This window comes from Camelus dromedarius, chromosome 5 (assembly GCF_036321535.1).
Source record: "Camelus dromedarius isolate mCamDro1 chromosome 5, mCamDro1.pat, whole genome shotgun sequence".
Taxonomy (NCBI): Eukaryota; Metazoa; Chordata; class Mammalia; order Artiodactyla; family Camelidae; genus Camelus; species Camelus dromedarius.
The window spans coordinates 59,423,715-59,441,408 of record NC_087440.1 but is presented as its reverse complement, the minus strand read 5'-3'; the positions used below and the strand labels follow the sequence as shown (position 1 = coordinate 59,441,408).

At 35.4% G+C, this 17,694-nt stretch overlaps 1 protein-coding gene, 1 non-coding gene and 1 pseudogene across 3 annotated transcripts in view; 1 reads left to right on the top strand and 2 right to left on the bottom strand.

The window, feature by feature from the left end:
- Positions 1 to 17,694, bottom strand: part of SLC38A6 (solute carrier family 38 member 6) — a 59,407-nt gene that overhangs the window by 7,591 nt on the left and 34,122 nt on the right. For both annotated transcript variants that reach the window (XM_010976678.3, XM_064486006.1), the window contains 6 exons: positions 11,213 to 11,295; positions 10,572 to 10,630; positions 3,552 to 3,617; positions 3,263 to 3,316; positions 1,412 to 1,491; positions 966 to 1,066 (listed from right to left, as the gene is read on the bottom strand). In XM_010976678.3, the coding sequence (XP_010974980.1) occupies positions 966 to 1,066; positions 1,412 to 1,491; positions 3,263 to 3,316; positions 3,552 to 3,617; positions 10,572 to 10,630; positions 11,213 to 11,295 (443 nt within the window). The remainder of the gene's footprint in view (positions 1 to 965; positions 1,067 to 1,411; positions 1,492 to 3,262; positions 3,317 to 3,551; positions 3,618 to 10,571; positions 10,631 to 11,212; positions 11,296 to 17,694) is intronic.
- On the bottom strand, positions 7,990 to 8,062 carry TRNAS-AGA (transfer RNA serine (anticodon AGA)). The gene has a single exon. It is a non-coding gene; the product is annotated as a tRNA-Ser (tRNA).
- LOC105086243 (small ribosomal subunit protein eS24-like) lies at positions 11,985 to 14,154 on the top strand (annotated as a pseudogene).

Here is a 17,694-nt window from a genome sequence, read left to right as displayed (position 1 = left end):
TAAATGTTGTCCAAAAACCTGTCATACTTGGAAAAACTCTGGGAGGTAAGCAAAGCACCATGACAAGCCATCGTGGATGTCTAAAACCTGAAACACATGCACAAGGCTATGGACCATGAAGTCAGAGTCATAACAGCTAAATATCACCAAAGTAATAACAGCCATCTACTTGGAACGTTGTTATAAAAGCATTCATATAAAAGCACTCATAAACTGAAAAGTGTATCCAAGAATTTGACAAATGGAGTGTAATTTGTTATAATGTGTCTGTTAGCAAATAAAACAAGAGAGCTTACAATTTTTTTTCCTGTTCTAGACTTCTAAGTTTTACTTTTTCTTGAGATTCTTATCATTAGAGGAAAAAACAGACCAAGTGTGTAATTTTTCAAAAATAAAGAAAAGAATATTTTACTTTTATTTTATGAATTGAAAAGAATCCTTTAAAAATTTAGGAAGAAAGGTCATGGCACATCACAGAATGCACTGGCAGAAACGTGTGAATTAAGCCTAAAGGCAGAACTCTCTGACATCTAAGTGTACAACTACAGTCCACTGCAAAACCCTGTCCTTTCTTGACTTGTTCTTCTGCAATTAAGATGACCGATTCTCCCAACCTCCCCAACTGCTGAACTAGAGTCTAAGATACTGAATTCTCAATTTAAAAGAATTGTTATTGTACATTTTCTTCTTGTAGAAAGATTTCACTGTCCATAAGCCTGAGGTTTTACTTTGGTGTTTAAGAAAACTTTCATATGAAGTTATCATTCTTTAACTTGATCCACCTTTTTAAGAGAAAGAAAATCAATTCTTTGAGGCCCATGGAGCCACCACAGTAGTGCACTGAATTCCGGCAGCCTGAACAGATTAATCTGCTAATGAAAGGCAGAAACAAAATCCATATTCAGGTGTGAGATCAACTACAGAACAATTTATTCTATGATCTATAATGAACGTAATATACTTACCATAAAAAGTGAGGTACCCAAAGAGTGCAGATACAAAATAAACGAGAAAACTTAAAGCAATGGCTGTATTGGTTACATTCTGCATTCTTTTCTTAGAAGGGCTAAAAGACAAAATGGCACAAGTAGAATCAATGCTCTGAATTATATCTAAATAAATAAGTATCTCCCAAGCCATTCAAAAGGATTCCTTAATCATTCAAGACCTAGTTCTTTAATAACTACACACAAGAGTTCCTGATTTGAAATGGCTGCACAAGGGATTACGCTTCTAAGAAACATTCCCAAGTTGGACAGAACTAACTCTTGGTTCTTTTGTTTTAAACTAACACTTAGAATCCAGCGATGGGAGGGAAGGAGTCATAGATGAGAATGTTATTCAATCTGGAAGTCCTAGAAGTAAAAAGACATACTTAATACATTTAAAATATTCCAGGAATCTGTAGTACCTTTGAAGTTCACAGTAAATAGGCAATATTGAGGTATGGCAGAGAAATGAAAAAGCCATGGTTGGTATGGCATAAGCACTCTGAAAAAAAATGTTTAAAAGATGAAATTATTAAATGCTATTCTGTTGAAACCACAACTTCATTTGACAATAAATTCAGTGCTCTAAAAAAAAATCGATTTAGTTAAAATTTATTTCGTCTTTCATGAACACCTGTTTGTAAGTTTTTTTTTTAATGAGACACACAATTATGGTCACCAGCAAATATTTCACTTGATAGCTGCATTGTCTGTACTAGCCAAAATATCTCTTGGCTGCTTCCAAACCATGTTGTTTTTTTACTACGATCACTGCTGCTTCTACATTATTTGGGTAAGATAGAAGTAACTTAGGTAAGATAGCTAACATTTAGGTAAGATTAAATAATATCAGTCTAGAAATGATCTTATTGTAATTTTCAGTCTTTCCTAATGTATGCATTAGAAAACTAAGCAGCAATAATAGATAATGCTTTTGAACGTTTCACCAGCTCAATCCAAGCACCAACTTAATCTAACAGAATAGTGAATATATTAATCACATCTTAGCATCTTTGACTAGAGTCTCTTTCAGTGGGAATGAACATGATTAACTGAGACCAACAAATTCTTAGAGATTTGTTGGAATATATGATCATAGTTTTTGTTGTCGTCATTAATTTCAAAAGTTAAGAACCAGAGGAAGTTACAAAACAAACAAAAGTTACCATCTAAGTGAAAATACTGTCTTTACAAAATGGATAGTAATGATTCACTTTCTCTTTTCTACTCTAAAAAAAACTTCCACTTAACTAACTAAAGGCTCATTCAGCAAAAGAAGTTCCAGATGACTGAAGACCTATCTTTGAACATAAGGCCTCCTAAACATCTGAAGAGTGCTGGGAGGAAGGAAAGCTGTAGAGTTTCCTGAAGCTGGATTAGGGGAATGCAAGTTTAATTCACAAATTCTCTTTCATATATTGCTCAATTTCCTGGCTTGTCAATTACCCTACCTGGATCTTTAAGGCACAAGGAGGCCTTTACCATGTAACCTCCCTTGTGGGGCCAGAGAGGCATTTCTCACTTAAAACTGGGAATAAAAAGGAAAATTCTGGAGGAGCTACCACATTGACACGTCACACTAAGCGAGTTGCATATGAGTGGAGGGGATTCTAGGATCAAAAAGTATACATGAAGAAACCTGCTGCAGTAGGAAGCCATGGAGCGCTTCCAGAACGATAAGGCAGAGGTCATCTGGATCACAGTTCCTGGCTCCTCTGCTGATGCTCAGGACTCTTGCAGGCGTTCCCAGTGTCCTAGGGCTCTCAGGGAAGGCAAGGGGACTTGGTCTTTCAGCCTCCACTACAGACATCATAAATTTCAACTTCGGAATGTTGGCCAGAAAACATATTGGCAGTGCTCAACTGCTGGTCCAATGATGAGGCTGTTTAGCCACAGACCGAGGTTCTACTCACAGGGGAGGAGTTTTGGATATAATTGGCTATTTAGCTTTACAAGTCCAGAGGGCAACAGGAAGTCTGTATCCACAGAGGACCTTATTGGCCAGACCAGACATTCGGTAAATCTGTTCTTTTAGGCAGTGGCCCATTTAAAACAGGCTCCATTTAAAAGCATGCCAAAAAAGCGAGGCTGTTTCATAATGGGCCACCCTGTGTTAAATAATATTATTCTTCTGGTAGGCAACCCTATACTTAGCACTTTCACGAAAATTAATTAGTTACAGGTACAAAGACCTAAGAGACCCTGTTACACAAATCTCTTAAAACTTGAAATGCGAAAAATCAACCCAAAGTATCTGTTAATAACTTACACACCTCTTTGGAGAAATGAAAGAGCTTTGGTTTACAATCATCTGTAGCATTTGAAATCTGTTTAAGAGGATTGAGGGGAAAGAGAGAAACCAACGGTTATTAAAAGTCAGAATACATAAAAAAAATGATGAGTTTATTACTACTAGGCTTTCAAATAAAAGTATTTCAAAACAAAGTTTCCAAATGCAATATTGCCATTACTTTTTTATTAATCAGGAAAAAAAATCACTATTAGTTAGATTTTTTCTTTTTAACTTAAAAAAAGAAAAGGAAGAAACTTCAAAAAAATTACCTGGAAGTGTTGCTCCACATAATTTAATGTCAGAGGACAGGGGATGGACCATTTTTTAATTATTATCTGTAAGAGTGAGTAGAATCAGCACTCAGGTTGTATCTTATAAAATGCATGACAAGAAACAAATTTCAAATAGGTTATCATTATTTCAATTAATCTAACACCATACCAAATAATATGCTAACTAACAGAAGAGTCTCTGTTCCTATAATTTTCCCTGTTAGAATGGGGTCATCATTTGACACGGTCACCTGCGGAGGGGGAGGACGGAGGTCCTGCGTCTCTGTTTCATGGAGATCTCCCCCATTAAAGACTGAGAGTACTCTTGTGTCAACTTTCAAAACTCCAATAGTATCAAGGCATTTTTTAAAAAATGCAACTCAAAATGGGAACATGACTTTTTTTGGTGACAAAATAACAAGAATATGGCTATTTGTGGACTTGGCATCAATGGCAGATAAAAAACAGTTTTAGTAGTTTTGGAAATGGCCACAGGCAGGTGCAAAGGGAGAGGCTTAGGGATTTCTGAAGTATAAGCACTGTCCCCTCCCTTGCTTTTTCAGAGGTATCTTACTTTTGGTGAACGTGAATGAAGCTGGCTAAGAGTAAGAGCACACAGCTAGGGAACTAGAACTGGTAAAAATATATATATTTTTTAATTAAAAGAAATCCAGAAGGATGCTACTTCCTAGAAACAATAAATGAAAATGTTTCAGGATTTTACACTTAATTGTCGACATAACCTGCTCCTAACCCTACAGTTGGGTTATGTCAACATTACCATTGTTGTAGTTGTTTCAGGGCACTAATTACTCTGTAAATACTTGCTCCAGGCTGAAACCCAGCAAACAAAAGAGCTAAGGAGAATAAAGGAAGCATCTGTCCTTCTCAGCAGAAGGCCAGTAAGTAAATACTATTCTTATTTGGTATTTATCTAGTTTGGGATTTGAATTGATTCAATCAAAATTTTATGTAGTGACACAAAACAAACCTAAGGACAACATATGCTTTTAGGATTAAGTAATGAGTGAACTAAAAAACTTCTCTTAATTAAAACCCTCACCAAGCTGGGGTGGGGGTGGGGGGAGGAACTGTACGGATAAACTAGGGCAAGTTGCTTTAACATTTCTAGGTAAGTTTTCAATATGAAATAAAACTAAATGGTCAATTTATCAAGAGGAAAGGAAAAAAATCAAAAGTGATAATTTCACCGTTTTTTTTTCTGGTGTGTTTCCCCAGAAAGGATGAGGATGGGGTGGAGGTTGAATCATGGTGGTTACTGGTCTCTGTTCAGCCCTGCTCCAAATTCAGCTTCTCACATTTCCCCCTATTGACAGTGGTTGGCAGCAGCAGCATCCCAGCATTTACTGCTTGTGTACCAGATACTTGGATAAGGTCGGTATATGAGCTACCTCATTTGTTTTATCAGCTGCTATTACTAGCCTTGCAAATCAAAATATTTCAAAACATGTTCCCAAATACAATATAATTATTTTTTATTAATTAGAAAATATTATTAGCAACCTGATTTTATGTTAACATAAAATTCAGTTATTACAGCTAATTTCTCTGCAGAGACCCATCCCAACCTCAAGCCTGTGGGTGGAGCTGGGTGGGCAGAAGTGATGTCCTATAAAGCAGAAGTATAAAACAGGAATGGAAGACACCCAGCCCAAAGAGTAAGCGGAAGCCCTGCTCAGACTGAAGGCAGAACACTGTAAGAAGACAACTTCAGGTGTTAGAAAGAAAGACGAGGGGAAAAAGAAGATTAAGCATTAAAAACACTTCTTCAGTTGCACAAAAGGCCCTTCTCTCTGCTCCAAGTTCTTCTCACTTTTCAAGGCTCAGCTCAAGTTTTATTTCCTTCCACATCCTTCTTTATTCTAGCTGTTGGAGATCCTTCTCTCAACTCTTGTAATTCTGAAGCAAATTAATCAACACTTTATTATGTATTGACTACATTGTTCTCTGTTTTGTTCCTAATAAATTTATCTTATTTCCCCAACTAGATTGATGGATCCTTAAGAGTAGTGTCCAGGTGAAATTCTCACAACTCTATAATGTCTGCCATAGTGCTCAGCAGAAGGAAACCCAAGCCTGACCCAAATCCATTCAAACAGCTCTCTATTTTCAACAACTGACTTATTAAAATATTATTTCAGATATTAGTATTAGAATACTAATCTGTATTCAAGACAGAACTTTTAGAAAAAAATGGAAATTCATTTATGTTCAAAATGGACCAAAAAAGTTACCATCATTTCAGCCACTGCTAAAATAAAATTTACTTTTAAAATTTTCACTATTTCAGCAGGGGCAAAAATTTATGTCAAAAATTTTTAAGCAAAATAAGGAACTGGGACACCAGATACAAGTATAGGTTTTGATTTGCATTATTCAGAGAGCATAACTTCAGAAAATAATAATTTTCTGAATTGATTTTTTAAAAATGTAATATAATATTATACAGATTCACAAATACATATTGACAAAAATAATCAATGATAAAATTGGAATTCTTCAAAAAAATTTTTGGGTTAATATATACATGTTCCCTTTTCCTAATCACTATGTATTTTAAAACCCAATTACTTAGAGAGTCTAAAATAAATACAGGCACATCTCATTTTATTGTGCGAAGCGCAGATACTGTGGTTTTTTTTTTGGATTGAAGGTTTGTGTCAGCCCCGTGTCGAGCAAGGGTATAGGCACCATTTTTCATGAGCATTTGCTCACTTCATGTTTCTGTGTCACAGTTTAGTAATTCTGACAGTATTTCAACCTGTTTCACTATTATCATATTAGTTATAGTGATCAGTGATCTGTGATCCGTGATCTTTGATGCTACTACTGTAACTGTTTTGGGGTGCCATGAACTGTGCACATAAGATGGCAAACTTACTGCATGAATGTTGAGTGAGTTCTGACTGCTCAACTGACTGGCACTTCCCCTGCCTCTCTGCCTCTCCTCAGACTTCTCTATTCCCTGAGACACAATAATATTGCAATTAGGCCAATTACCAACCCTATAGTGGCCTCTAAGTTCAAGTGAAAGGAAAAACTGCACGTCTCTCACTTTAAATCAAGAGCTAGAAATGATTAAGCTTAGTGAGGAAGGCTTGCTGAAAGCTGAGAAGGCCAAATGCTAGTCCTCTTGTATCAAACTGTTAGGCAAGGTGTGAATGCAAAGGAAAAGTTCTTGAAGGAAATGAAAAGCGCTACTCCAGTGAACACACAAATGATAAGAAAGTGAAACAGCCTTACTGCTGATATGGAGAAAGTTTTAATGATCTGGAGGGAAAATCAAACCAGCCACAAAATTCCCTTAAGCCAAAGCCTAATCCAGAGCAAGGCCTAACTCTCTTCAATTCTGTGAAGGCTGAGAGAGGTAAGGAAGCTGTAGAAGAAAAGTTTGAAGCTAGAAGAGATTGGTTCATGAGGTTTAAGGAAAGAAGCCACAGCTCCATAACACAAAAGTACAAGGTGAAGCAGCAAGTGCTGATGTAGAAGGTTTAGGAAATCATCCTGAAGATCTAACTCAGGTCATTAATGAAGGTGGAAACAGTAAACAATAGATTTTCAATGTGGACCAAACAGCCTTCTATTGGAAGAAGACACCATCTAGGACTTCCATAGCTAGCGAGGAGAAGTCAATGCCTGGCTTCAAATATTCAAAGGATAAGTTGGCCCTATTGTTAGGGGCTAATGCAGCTGGTGACTTGAAGTAAAGCCAATGCTCATTTACCATTCCAAAATCCTAGGACCCTTAAGAATTATGCTAAATCTACTCTGCCTGTGCTCTCTATAAATGGAACAACAAAGCCTGGATGACAACACAACTGTATAGTTTGCTGAATATTTAAGCCCACTGTGGCTACCTACTGCTCAGAAAAAAAGGATTCCTTTCAAAATATTACTGCTCATTGACACTGCACCTGGTCACCCAGAGCTCTGATGGATGGAGAATGAGATTCATGTTGTTCTCATGCTGAAGTAACATTTGCTCTGCAGCCCATGGATTAAAGAGTAATACTGACTTTCAAGTCTTATCCTTTAAGAAAACATTTCATACGGCTATAGCTGCCAGAGATGGTGATTCCTCTGAAGGATGTGAGCAAAGTAAGTGGAAAACCTCTGGAAAGGATTCACCACTTTAGATGCCATTGAGTGCATGTGTGATTCACGAGAAGAGGTCAAAACATCCACATTAATAGAACTCTGGAAGAAGTTGATTTCAACCCTCATGGATGACTTTGAGGGTTCAAGACTTCAGTGGAAGTCACTGCAGATGTGATAGAAGGAGCAAGAGAACTAGAATTGGAAGTGGAGCCTGAAGATGTGACCGAACTGCTGCAACCTCATGATAAAACTTTCATGTATGCAGAGTTGCTTTTTACGGATGAACAAAGAAAGTGGTTTTGTTTTTTTTTTTTAATGGCGGTACTGGGGATTGAACCCAGGACCTTATGCATTCTAAGCACATGCTCTACCACTGAGCTATACCCTCCCCCCTAGAAAGTGGTTTCTTGAGATCCCTTCAGGAGGGATCTACTCCTGGTGAAGATGCTATGAAGATTGTTGAAATGACTACAAAAGATTTAGAATATTACATAAGCTTAGTTGATAAAGCAGTGGCAGGGTTTGAGAGGACTGACTCCAATTCTGAAAGAAGTTCTGTGGGTAAAATGCTATCAAACAGCACTGCGTGCTGCAGAGAAACGGTTCATGAAAGGAAGAGTCAACTGATGCAGCAAATTTCATTGCTGTCTTAATTGAAGACATTGCTACAGTCACCCCAAACTTCAGCAACCATCATCCTGATCAGTCAACAGCCATCAATATCGAGGCCAGCCCTTTCACCAGCAGAAAAGATTACACCTCGGTGAAGGCTTAGATGACAATTAGCATTTTTTAGCAATAAAGTATTTTTAGATTAAGGCACGTACATTTTTTTTTTTTTAGACATAATGCTATTGTGCACTCAATGGACTACAGTATAGTGTTAAGATACTTTCTTATGCATTGGGAAAACAAAAAATTTGTGTGACTTGCTTTATTGCGATAAGTGTTTTATTGCAGTGTTCTGGAACTGAACCCGTAATATCTTGGAGGTATGCCTACATGCCAACTAAAAAGAGAATTAAGAAAAAAGTGTACAGAGTGTCTTCAATGTCCCGTCTTCATTGTCCCACTGTAGACGAAATTCAAATCATGCTCACAGGTAAAAATCTGAGCAGATGGTCTGTAAAGCATGACTGTAAATGCTGAATAAGGATATTGTTTCCACATGACAGTTACAGTAGGAGTCTGCATCAAATTAGTATCTGCCATGACAGAAATGAATACCGTGAAAACTGTAACAGACATGTTGTATCAGTACGTTCTACCTGCTTCAAACTATGGGCTAAAAAACCCAGATTACTCCTACCTATGCAACGCTTGTACTGTTGATTATCTGTGAGGAAAACATTCAATGTTATCTATACTGATTCTCTTTAATATCCATACATTATATTTGCAGATATATGCCACTCGCCACTCTTAACCATGCAGATGGTTCTCAACAATCAAATTACAATAAAATACTTGTTTCCTTCTTAATGTGGCACCTAAAAAGTGTGTTTATGGATGTTAAGTAAACTTATTGTGGTAATCATTTTGCAGTACATTTAAATCAAGTCATTATGCTGCACACCTTAAACTTATACACCATTATATATCAATTATATCTCAATAAAATAGAATGAAAACAGTATTTTTAAAAAGTGTATCTTCAATTACTTACTTGTAAGATATAAGTCAGACAATTGTGGGGAAAGGGCAATGATTTTAATGTTGATAAATTCAACAAATGATTAAATGTAAACACTGTGAAGTATTTTTCGTTTTAACAGCATTTATTAAAGTGTAACTACTTCTGTACACTGAAACCAGGGGCACTTTCGCTTCATTTAAATAATCTCAAATTGTTTTCTCCTTGTTTCCCAGAAGATAGTTTAGCCTAAATTAAATGCATCCTAGATTGTTCTGACAGCTTGGGAATCTGGCTCTACTATATGGTTTAACTGATGATGTGTTGTCTTGCTCTTTTGGATGGCATTTTTTTTTCCATTCATTTCTTAATAACAAAGGAGAGTGTAATCAAGCTTATCATTTTAAGAGTTTAATCGAGCCATTGAGATATGTATCTTCTTGGCAAGTTTAAAGAAGATTGACAGGTAATGACTATGGAATAAACTACAATGCAAAGAGAAAAAGAATTTTCAAAATTTCACACAAAGATACAATATTTGAAAATCTGTTTTAGAAGACTTAAAAGGAAATAAGAAATTCAAATTCTCTTTTATCTTTTTATTAAATTATTTTATAAATATTAAGACAAAGTCTATCATCTGAGACATATTTTCCTAATATTATAATAAAATTAGCTAATTTTAAAAAATATTCCACATGCGAAAAAAATGTTCCTTTGCAGAAGTCTTTTTATGAAAGCTTAACCACATGAATCAACCAGACAGACAGAATTCAGGCACCCCAATTCTTATTACATCTCCTCAATGGTTAAGTCCCCAAAGCTCTGGTTTCATTAATGGGACAAAGTTTCAAAATCAAGATGACTAGGATCAAATTGATTTTAGAGATTAGAATCGGCCTGATTCTCATGCTTCAGGACCCCCTCCAACACACAGACATATACACACAATATTGAACAGAAATAAATGAATACACACACCTACTCAAAGAATTCAACTCCATCTAAGGTTTTAATGGAATTGGTATGTTTCTCTCTAGTTAACCATGAGAGAAACTGAATTTGAAATGCTATTCTAGCTAAGCCTCTTCAAAATAGATACAATGAAGGAAATGGCCTGGCAGAACAAAAGTGCTTTTAATAACACATTGAAATAAAATGGGATACTCTCCCAACACAAAACAGAGTGAAAAGGAAAAAAGACATTAACACAATGAGTTCAATTTTGGTGAGGAGGTAAGTAATACATGATATTTTAAACTTACCACAAGAGCAAAGAACACCATAAAGAAAAATGATAAACTACTTGTGTAGCCAAGAAAGCCTGTAAAATAACAGTAAAATAAAAAGCAATTTATAAGGAAAGTGATCCTAATGTGCAGCTAAAGCTATACATCTTGGGTATGTTTTTTATTACAGTGCTTGGTATCTGGGGCTTAGGGCTGAGAATAACAACATTCCAACTATCTGTCACAGATCATTTATGTAGCTCTGTACAGCAGAATTGGAACTGGCTTACCACTAATAGTACACTGTAGGGGAAGGCTGCTCTTTAATGTTCCGCTGTAAAGATTTTATTTTAGTGGGGCAGACAAAATACTACTGCAAACCAAGTAACAGGTTAACTAGGCAGGGCTGAAGCCTGAATAACCTAAAATAAATCCAAGTTCAGAGTTATTCACAACCACCTTCTGCTAAAAATGTGGTACTGTGAAATTTAAAAGCCCTTGAATATTATTTTTAATAATATTCCCTTTCTTTCTTTCTTTCTTCCTTCCTTTCTTTCCTTCTTTCTTTCTCTCTCCCTTTCTTTCTTTTGCTTTCTCTGTCTCTTTCTCTTTCCCTTTGTCCTCACCCCCCCCTCCTTTCTTCTAAATCAATAACATCTTCCTCTATAAAGACTTACCTATTTTAGGAAGAAGTGCAAGAGGGAACACGATGCCAACACAAATGATTATTAGTAGTGTTTGTCCATCAAGATACCAAGACCTATTAGGAGAAAAAAGTTCTATTTTAGGCACAGAACTCCACTGTTTGTGTTTACACACACACACACTCACTCACGCACTCACTCACTCACACATTATAACCATTACAACCACCTGGTGGGAAAAGCCTACTTCCTTTTGTTAAAATATGTTCTTGTGGAATCCTATTATTCTTATTAATGGATTTACATTTAAGAAATGTATCAAAACAATGAGATGCCATTTCTCAACTACCAAATTAGCAATTATTTTAAACTAAGGTAATAGACAATGTGAGTGAAGAGTGATGAGATGTATACAAAACTAGTGAAAGTATAAACTGTGTAAATTATCTTTCTGGAAAGAAATTTGGCAAGAGACACTGAAAGTGTCAAATATTTAACACTTACCAAAGACTATTTAAAAAAAGGAAACAATCAGCAATAAGAACAAATGTTTTTGTAAAAAGATGCTTACCGAAAACATTTAAAATGGTGAAAATTGGAAACAAATATTTAAGGCCATGACAATTTTAAATAAATTATGGACCTATGGGATAATTATTAAAAAAAATTTTACAAGTGTAATAATATAATGAATGTATCATAAATATATTTAGTATGAGAGCAATTTTGAGGGAAAATATAGATTCATTAAAAATGGAACAGAACTGCAATATACTGATAGCCATTATCTCTGGATGGTAGGATGATGGGTAATTTTTCTTCTTACAGTTTTCTGTATTTGTCAAATTTTCAAAAAAGGACATGAATTACTAGGAAAAAAATATTACATTTTTCATATAAAGGCATTAGAATACTGAATAAAAAAAGGTAGATTGAAAGTGTAACAGTATATTGGATTATTAAAAAGAACTGGATACCCATTAAAAAGTCAGAAGGATATACTTAAAATACCAAACGTAGATATTTCTATGTAGCAGCACTATGAGAAATTTTTACTTTCTCCTTGTTTGCATACACATGGTTTTAATTTTTCAATATAAAAATACATGTGTTGAAGTTTTTTAAAAATTAGAGTCAATTCCCCAAGACTTTAATAATAAAGACTTTAGTATATAAAAAAACCAAACAATTCATGAAAGAACTAGTAAATACACATGTAGGAAATTCCAATCTCTGGTGCTAATTAAAGAAATAAATAATAAAGCTGTTGAAATTAAATGAGTAAAATTATTTAGAAAATAATTCAAGGATATGGCATAACTGGTCCTTCACACATTGCTAGTGATCTGTCAGTTAGCCCTATCTTTTGGAAAAACATTAATAATATGCAGAAAGAGCAATAAAAATGTGGGAATCTACTCTAAGAAAATCCTCTAAAATATAAAGAATTCTATGTACATGAAGCTGTGAATACACTGTTATAATATTAAAAAGCTGGGCGAAATTCTATATATTCAACAATAGAAAATGTTTACGTTAAAAAACAGCATACTCAATGGAATGTTAAGCAGCTTAAAAAAGACAATTTAGTAAAATGAAATATGCTAATGATAGAAATACAAAATAAAGATTATTAACTATGTTTTAAAAATGCTTTTTGGTAAAAATTCAAAGGAAATAAAATGAAAACAGTGATTAGGTAACAGATGGTATTATGTATAATTTTTACTTGCTTTCTCTTCTAAATTTTCTATAACATGGCTGTCATATTTTTGCACTGAAACATCTGCATACATACACATGCACAATAGTAACAAAGTAAAATACATGCTAATATCAGAGCTGAGAACATCAAAGATAATAGGTATTACTTTTTCAAATCATTTGGTAGATGCTCTCAGAATTTCCAGTTGGCAATAACATCCTTTCTCTACCAAGTAGTCAGTCTCCCAATGCCATGTTAAATTAAGGAAATGGATAAATTCCTATAAATATATAATATACCAAGACTGGATCATAAAGAATTAAAAAAAAATGAACAGATCAATAATGAATAAGGACATTGAATTAATAATCAACCCCCTACCCCCACCACCAAACAAAGAAAAGCCGAGCACCAGATGATTTTACTGATGAATTCTACCAAATATTTAAAGAAAAATTAATGCCAATGCTTCTCAAAGTCTTTCAAAAAAAAAACTGGAGAGGAAGGAACACACCCAAGCTCATTTTACAAGGCCTACTACCAACGTCACAGAAAGACACTATAAAAAAAGAAACCTACAGGCTTGAGGATCAGCTGCCATCATAAGCAACACAGTAACTATCTGGACCAGGAAGTTCATGACCAACCGACTACTTCCGCGGAAACAAATGGTCATCGATGTCCTTCACCCTGGGAAGGCAACAGTACGTAAGACAGAAATTACGGGAAAACTAGCCAAAATGTACAAAACTATGCCAGATGCCATCTTTGTATTCGGATTCAGACCCATTCTGGTGGTGGCAAGACAACTGGCTTTGGCATGATTTCTGATTCCTTGGATTACAAGAAGAAAAAAGAACCCAAACACAGATTTGCAAGACATGGCCTGTATGAGAAGAAAAAGACCTCAAGGAAACAGTGAAAGGAATGGAAGAACAGGATGAAGAAAGTCAGGGGGACTGCAAAGGCCAACGTTGGTGCTGGCAAAAAGGAGTAAAGATTCTGCAGTGACTGTATTTGTGGTGACTGTGCACATTTTTCATGAGAGGATTAATAATCTAAAAACTCAGAAAAAAAAAAAAGAAAGAAAACTACAGACCAATATCCCCAATGAATATAGTCGCAAAATTCTCAACAAAAGTTAGCAAAACAAATTCAACAGCACTTTCACAGCACATTAGAAGGCTCATACACAATGATAAGTGGGATTTATCTGTGGGATGGTTCAACATATGCAAATCAATCAATATGATATAGCACATTAACAGAATGAAAGATAAAAGTCCTATGATCATCTCAATAGATGTAAAAAAAAGCATGTGTCAAAGTACAATTTCCTTTCATGATAAAATCCTCAGCAAACTGGGTACAGAAGAAACATATTTCAACGTAGTAAAGCCCATATATGACAAGCCCACAGCTAACATCACACTGAACAGTGAAAGGTTGAAAGCTTTTTCTCTAGGAGCAGGAACAAGATCAGGGGGCCTACTCTCACCACTCTTACTCAAAATAGTACTGGAAGTCCCAGCCAGAGCAATCAGGCAAGATAAAGAAATAAAAGGCATCCAAATTGGAAAAGAAGCAGTAAATCTGTCTTTATTGCAGATATGATCATATATACAGAAAATCCCAAAGACGTCAACCAAAAAACTGTTAGAGCTAATCAACAAATTCAGTGAAGCTGAAGGAAACAAAATCAACATACAGAGATCAGTTGTGTTTTTATACACTAACAAAGTGTACTTCTGAAAAAGAAATAAAGAGAACAATCCCATTCACAATAGCATGAACACAATAAAATACTTATGAACATTTAACCCAGGAAGCGAAAGATTAGTACACTGAAAACTATAAGACTTAAAATTAAATGAAAGAAATTGAAGACACAAAGAAACAGAAAGATATCCTGTCTATGTTTGTGGGTCAGAAGAATTAATACTGTTAAAATGTCCATACTATCCACAGCTATATATAAATTCAATGCAACACCTTATCAAATTCCAATGACTTTTTTTTTTCCCAAAATAGAACAAACAATCCTCAAACTTGAATGGAACTATAAAAGACTCCAAATAGCCAAAGCAATCTTGAGAAAGAAAACAAAGCTACTTCAAACTCTACTACAAAGCTATAGTAATCAAAGTGGTATAGGACTGGCATAAAAATAAACAGACCAAAAGGATAGAATGGAGAGCCTAAAAATATCACCCAGCCCAACACCATTTATGGTCAACTAATATTTGACAAGGGAGGCAAGAATGTTCAGTGGAGAAAAGTCTTTTCAATAAATGGTACTGGAAAAACCAGATAGCCACACACAGAAAAATGAAATCTGTCTTACACCACTCACAAAAATTGGCTCAAAATAGATTGAAGACTTAAACTTAAGACTTCAAATTATAAAACTTATAGAAGAAAACACAAGGAAAAAGCTCCTTGACATTGGTCTTGGCAACAATTTTTTTGACTATGACACCAAAAGCATAAGCAACAAAAGTAAAAATAAATTGGACTACATCAAAAACAAGAAAAATCAACAAAATGAAAAGAGCAATCAATGGAATGGGAGAAAATACTTACAAATCATATATCTGATAAAGGGTTAATATCAAAAATATAAAAAGAACTCTTACAATTCAATAGCAAAACAAACAAACAATCCAATTTCAAAATGGGCAGTGGAAATGAATAGACAGTTGTTCCAAAGAAGATATATGAATGGCCACAAGGCACATGAAAAGTTGCTAAGGATCACTAATCATCAGGGAAATACAAATCAAAACCACAATGAAATATGACCTGACAGTTGTTAGCATGGGTATCATCGAAAAGACAAGAGGTAACAAGTGGAGGCAAGGATGGCAAGGATGTGGAGAAGAGGGAAGCCTTGTGCACTGTGGGTGGGAATGTGAATTGGTTCAGCTACTATGGAAAATAGCATGGAGGTTCTTCAAAAAAATTAAAAATGAAACTACCAAATGACTGATCCAACGTTACTCATAATAGCGAAGGTATGGAAACAACCTAAGCGTCTGTCAATGGATGAATGTGTAAAGAATATGTGGTTTATATACAATGAAATAGTATTCAGCCACAAGAAAGAGAACTTCTGCCATTTGTGACAAATGGATGGACCTTGAGGGCATTATGCTAAGTGAGGTAAGTTAGACAGAAAAAGACAGATAGTGTATATCACATATATGAGGAGTCGAAAAAAGTTGAACTCATAGAAACAGAGTAGAATTATGGTTACCAGGGGCTGAGGGGTAGGGGAACCAAGGAGATGTTAGTTGAATGGTTCAAACTTGTAGTTAGAGGATGAATAAGTTCAGAGGACCTAATGCACAACAATGTGCCTATAGTTAACAAAACTGGTTTACATACCTGGAAATTGCTAAGAAACTGGATCTTAAATGTTCTCATTAAAAAAAAAGAAATAGTAATCATGTGAAGTAATGGAGGTGCTAGCTAACACTACGGTGATAATCACATTGTAATATATAAGGGTAGCAAATCAACACACTGGACTCCTTAAAATTACACAATGTTATCTGTCAATTATAATTCAATTTAAAAAAAAAAAGGAAAGAAAAGGTTTTCCTCTACATGGGCTTCAACACATGGCTTCTAACACAAACTTTATGATTCACTGTGTCTCTTACACACTGGTTTATGAGGAATTCCTCTTTATTATATCTTTAAAGAGTACTATTGGGTGCTGACAAATTCCTCTTTAACAGAGCAAGAGAAGGAGCAACAGCAGAAACACCACTGTGATCACAGCTCTCCCTTCCCCATCGTAACTCATGTCTTTAGGGAATGCTCGTGCCAGAAACCAAAACCTATGCACAAGCACTTCCAGCTAATAAGCCTGAAGCTGTGCTCTCTGCCCCACAATTCCTGTACCCAGGAGCGTCTAAGAGCACACAGATTACAAGTACAACATGATACCTGGCATGTTCATCTTCTAGTCACTCTTGAATAAGTATGAAAACGGGAACTTCAAAATATCCCTCATTGAAGAACACCTGGCAACTAAATTTCTAAAGCTGGCAAAAAGCCCAGGGCTGTATGCCTAAAATCTCTTTCCTTCTGGGACCCAAATAAGACCCAGACAGTTGCAATCCAGGAGCAAAAAAGGCCCAAAGGAGCACCAAAGCAGATTCCATCTGTTAGCTCTGCTGTGCCTGCTGTCAGGAAGGTAGAGTTGGCCAGAGCAAGCATGTTAATCCTCAGGACCATGAGAATCCTAGGAACACTTTGAAATCTTGACCTTTGTAACATGTACCATAATATAGTAAAACTTTATAACTTTATACTACTTCACATCACAATTCATTCATGTCCACAGAAGCCACACGTCTACCCAAAGCCCTGAAATGTGGGTCTGAAGATCACTTTCTCCCGGCAGTAACTCAGAATCACAGAGTTATGGAATGCTCAAGCTACAAGAGACCTCAGAGATCATCTGGTTCATTTTCTATGTCTGCAGAATCAGCAAAAGGATGATGATGATGACCATAGTCAAAGAAGCAGTGGAAATCTTCTATGTCCTCGAATAGAGAACTCTGAATTTATGGTATTTTTTCAGATACTGACTCATTTTCCCCAGACTGTGACTTCTTTACATGCTTCTCTTCACAGGATTAAACTTTCAAGTCCTAATATAAAAAGAATTTTATTGCAAAATATAATTTCTCTGTCCCTGGTTTAGCTACTGGTTATTGTTAATTATTTTTTATCTTTATTAAGTTATGTTAATAAAGCCAACTGTAAAGACAGTTTGTTTTTCTTTACCCTTTATCAA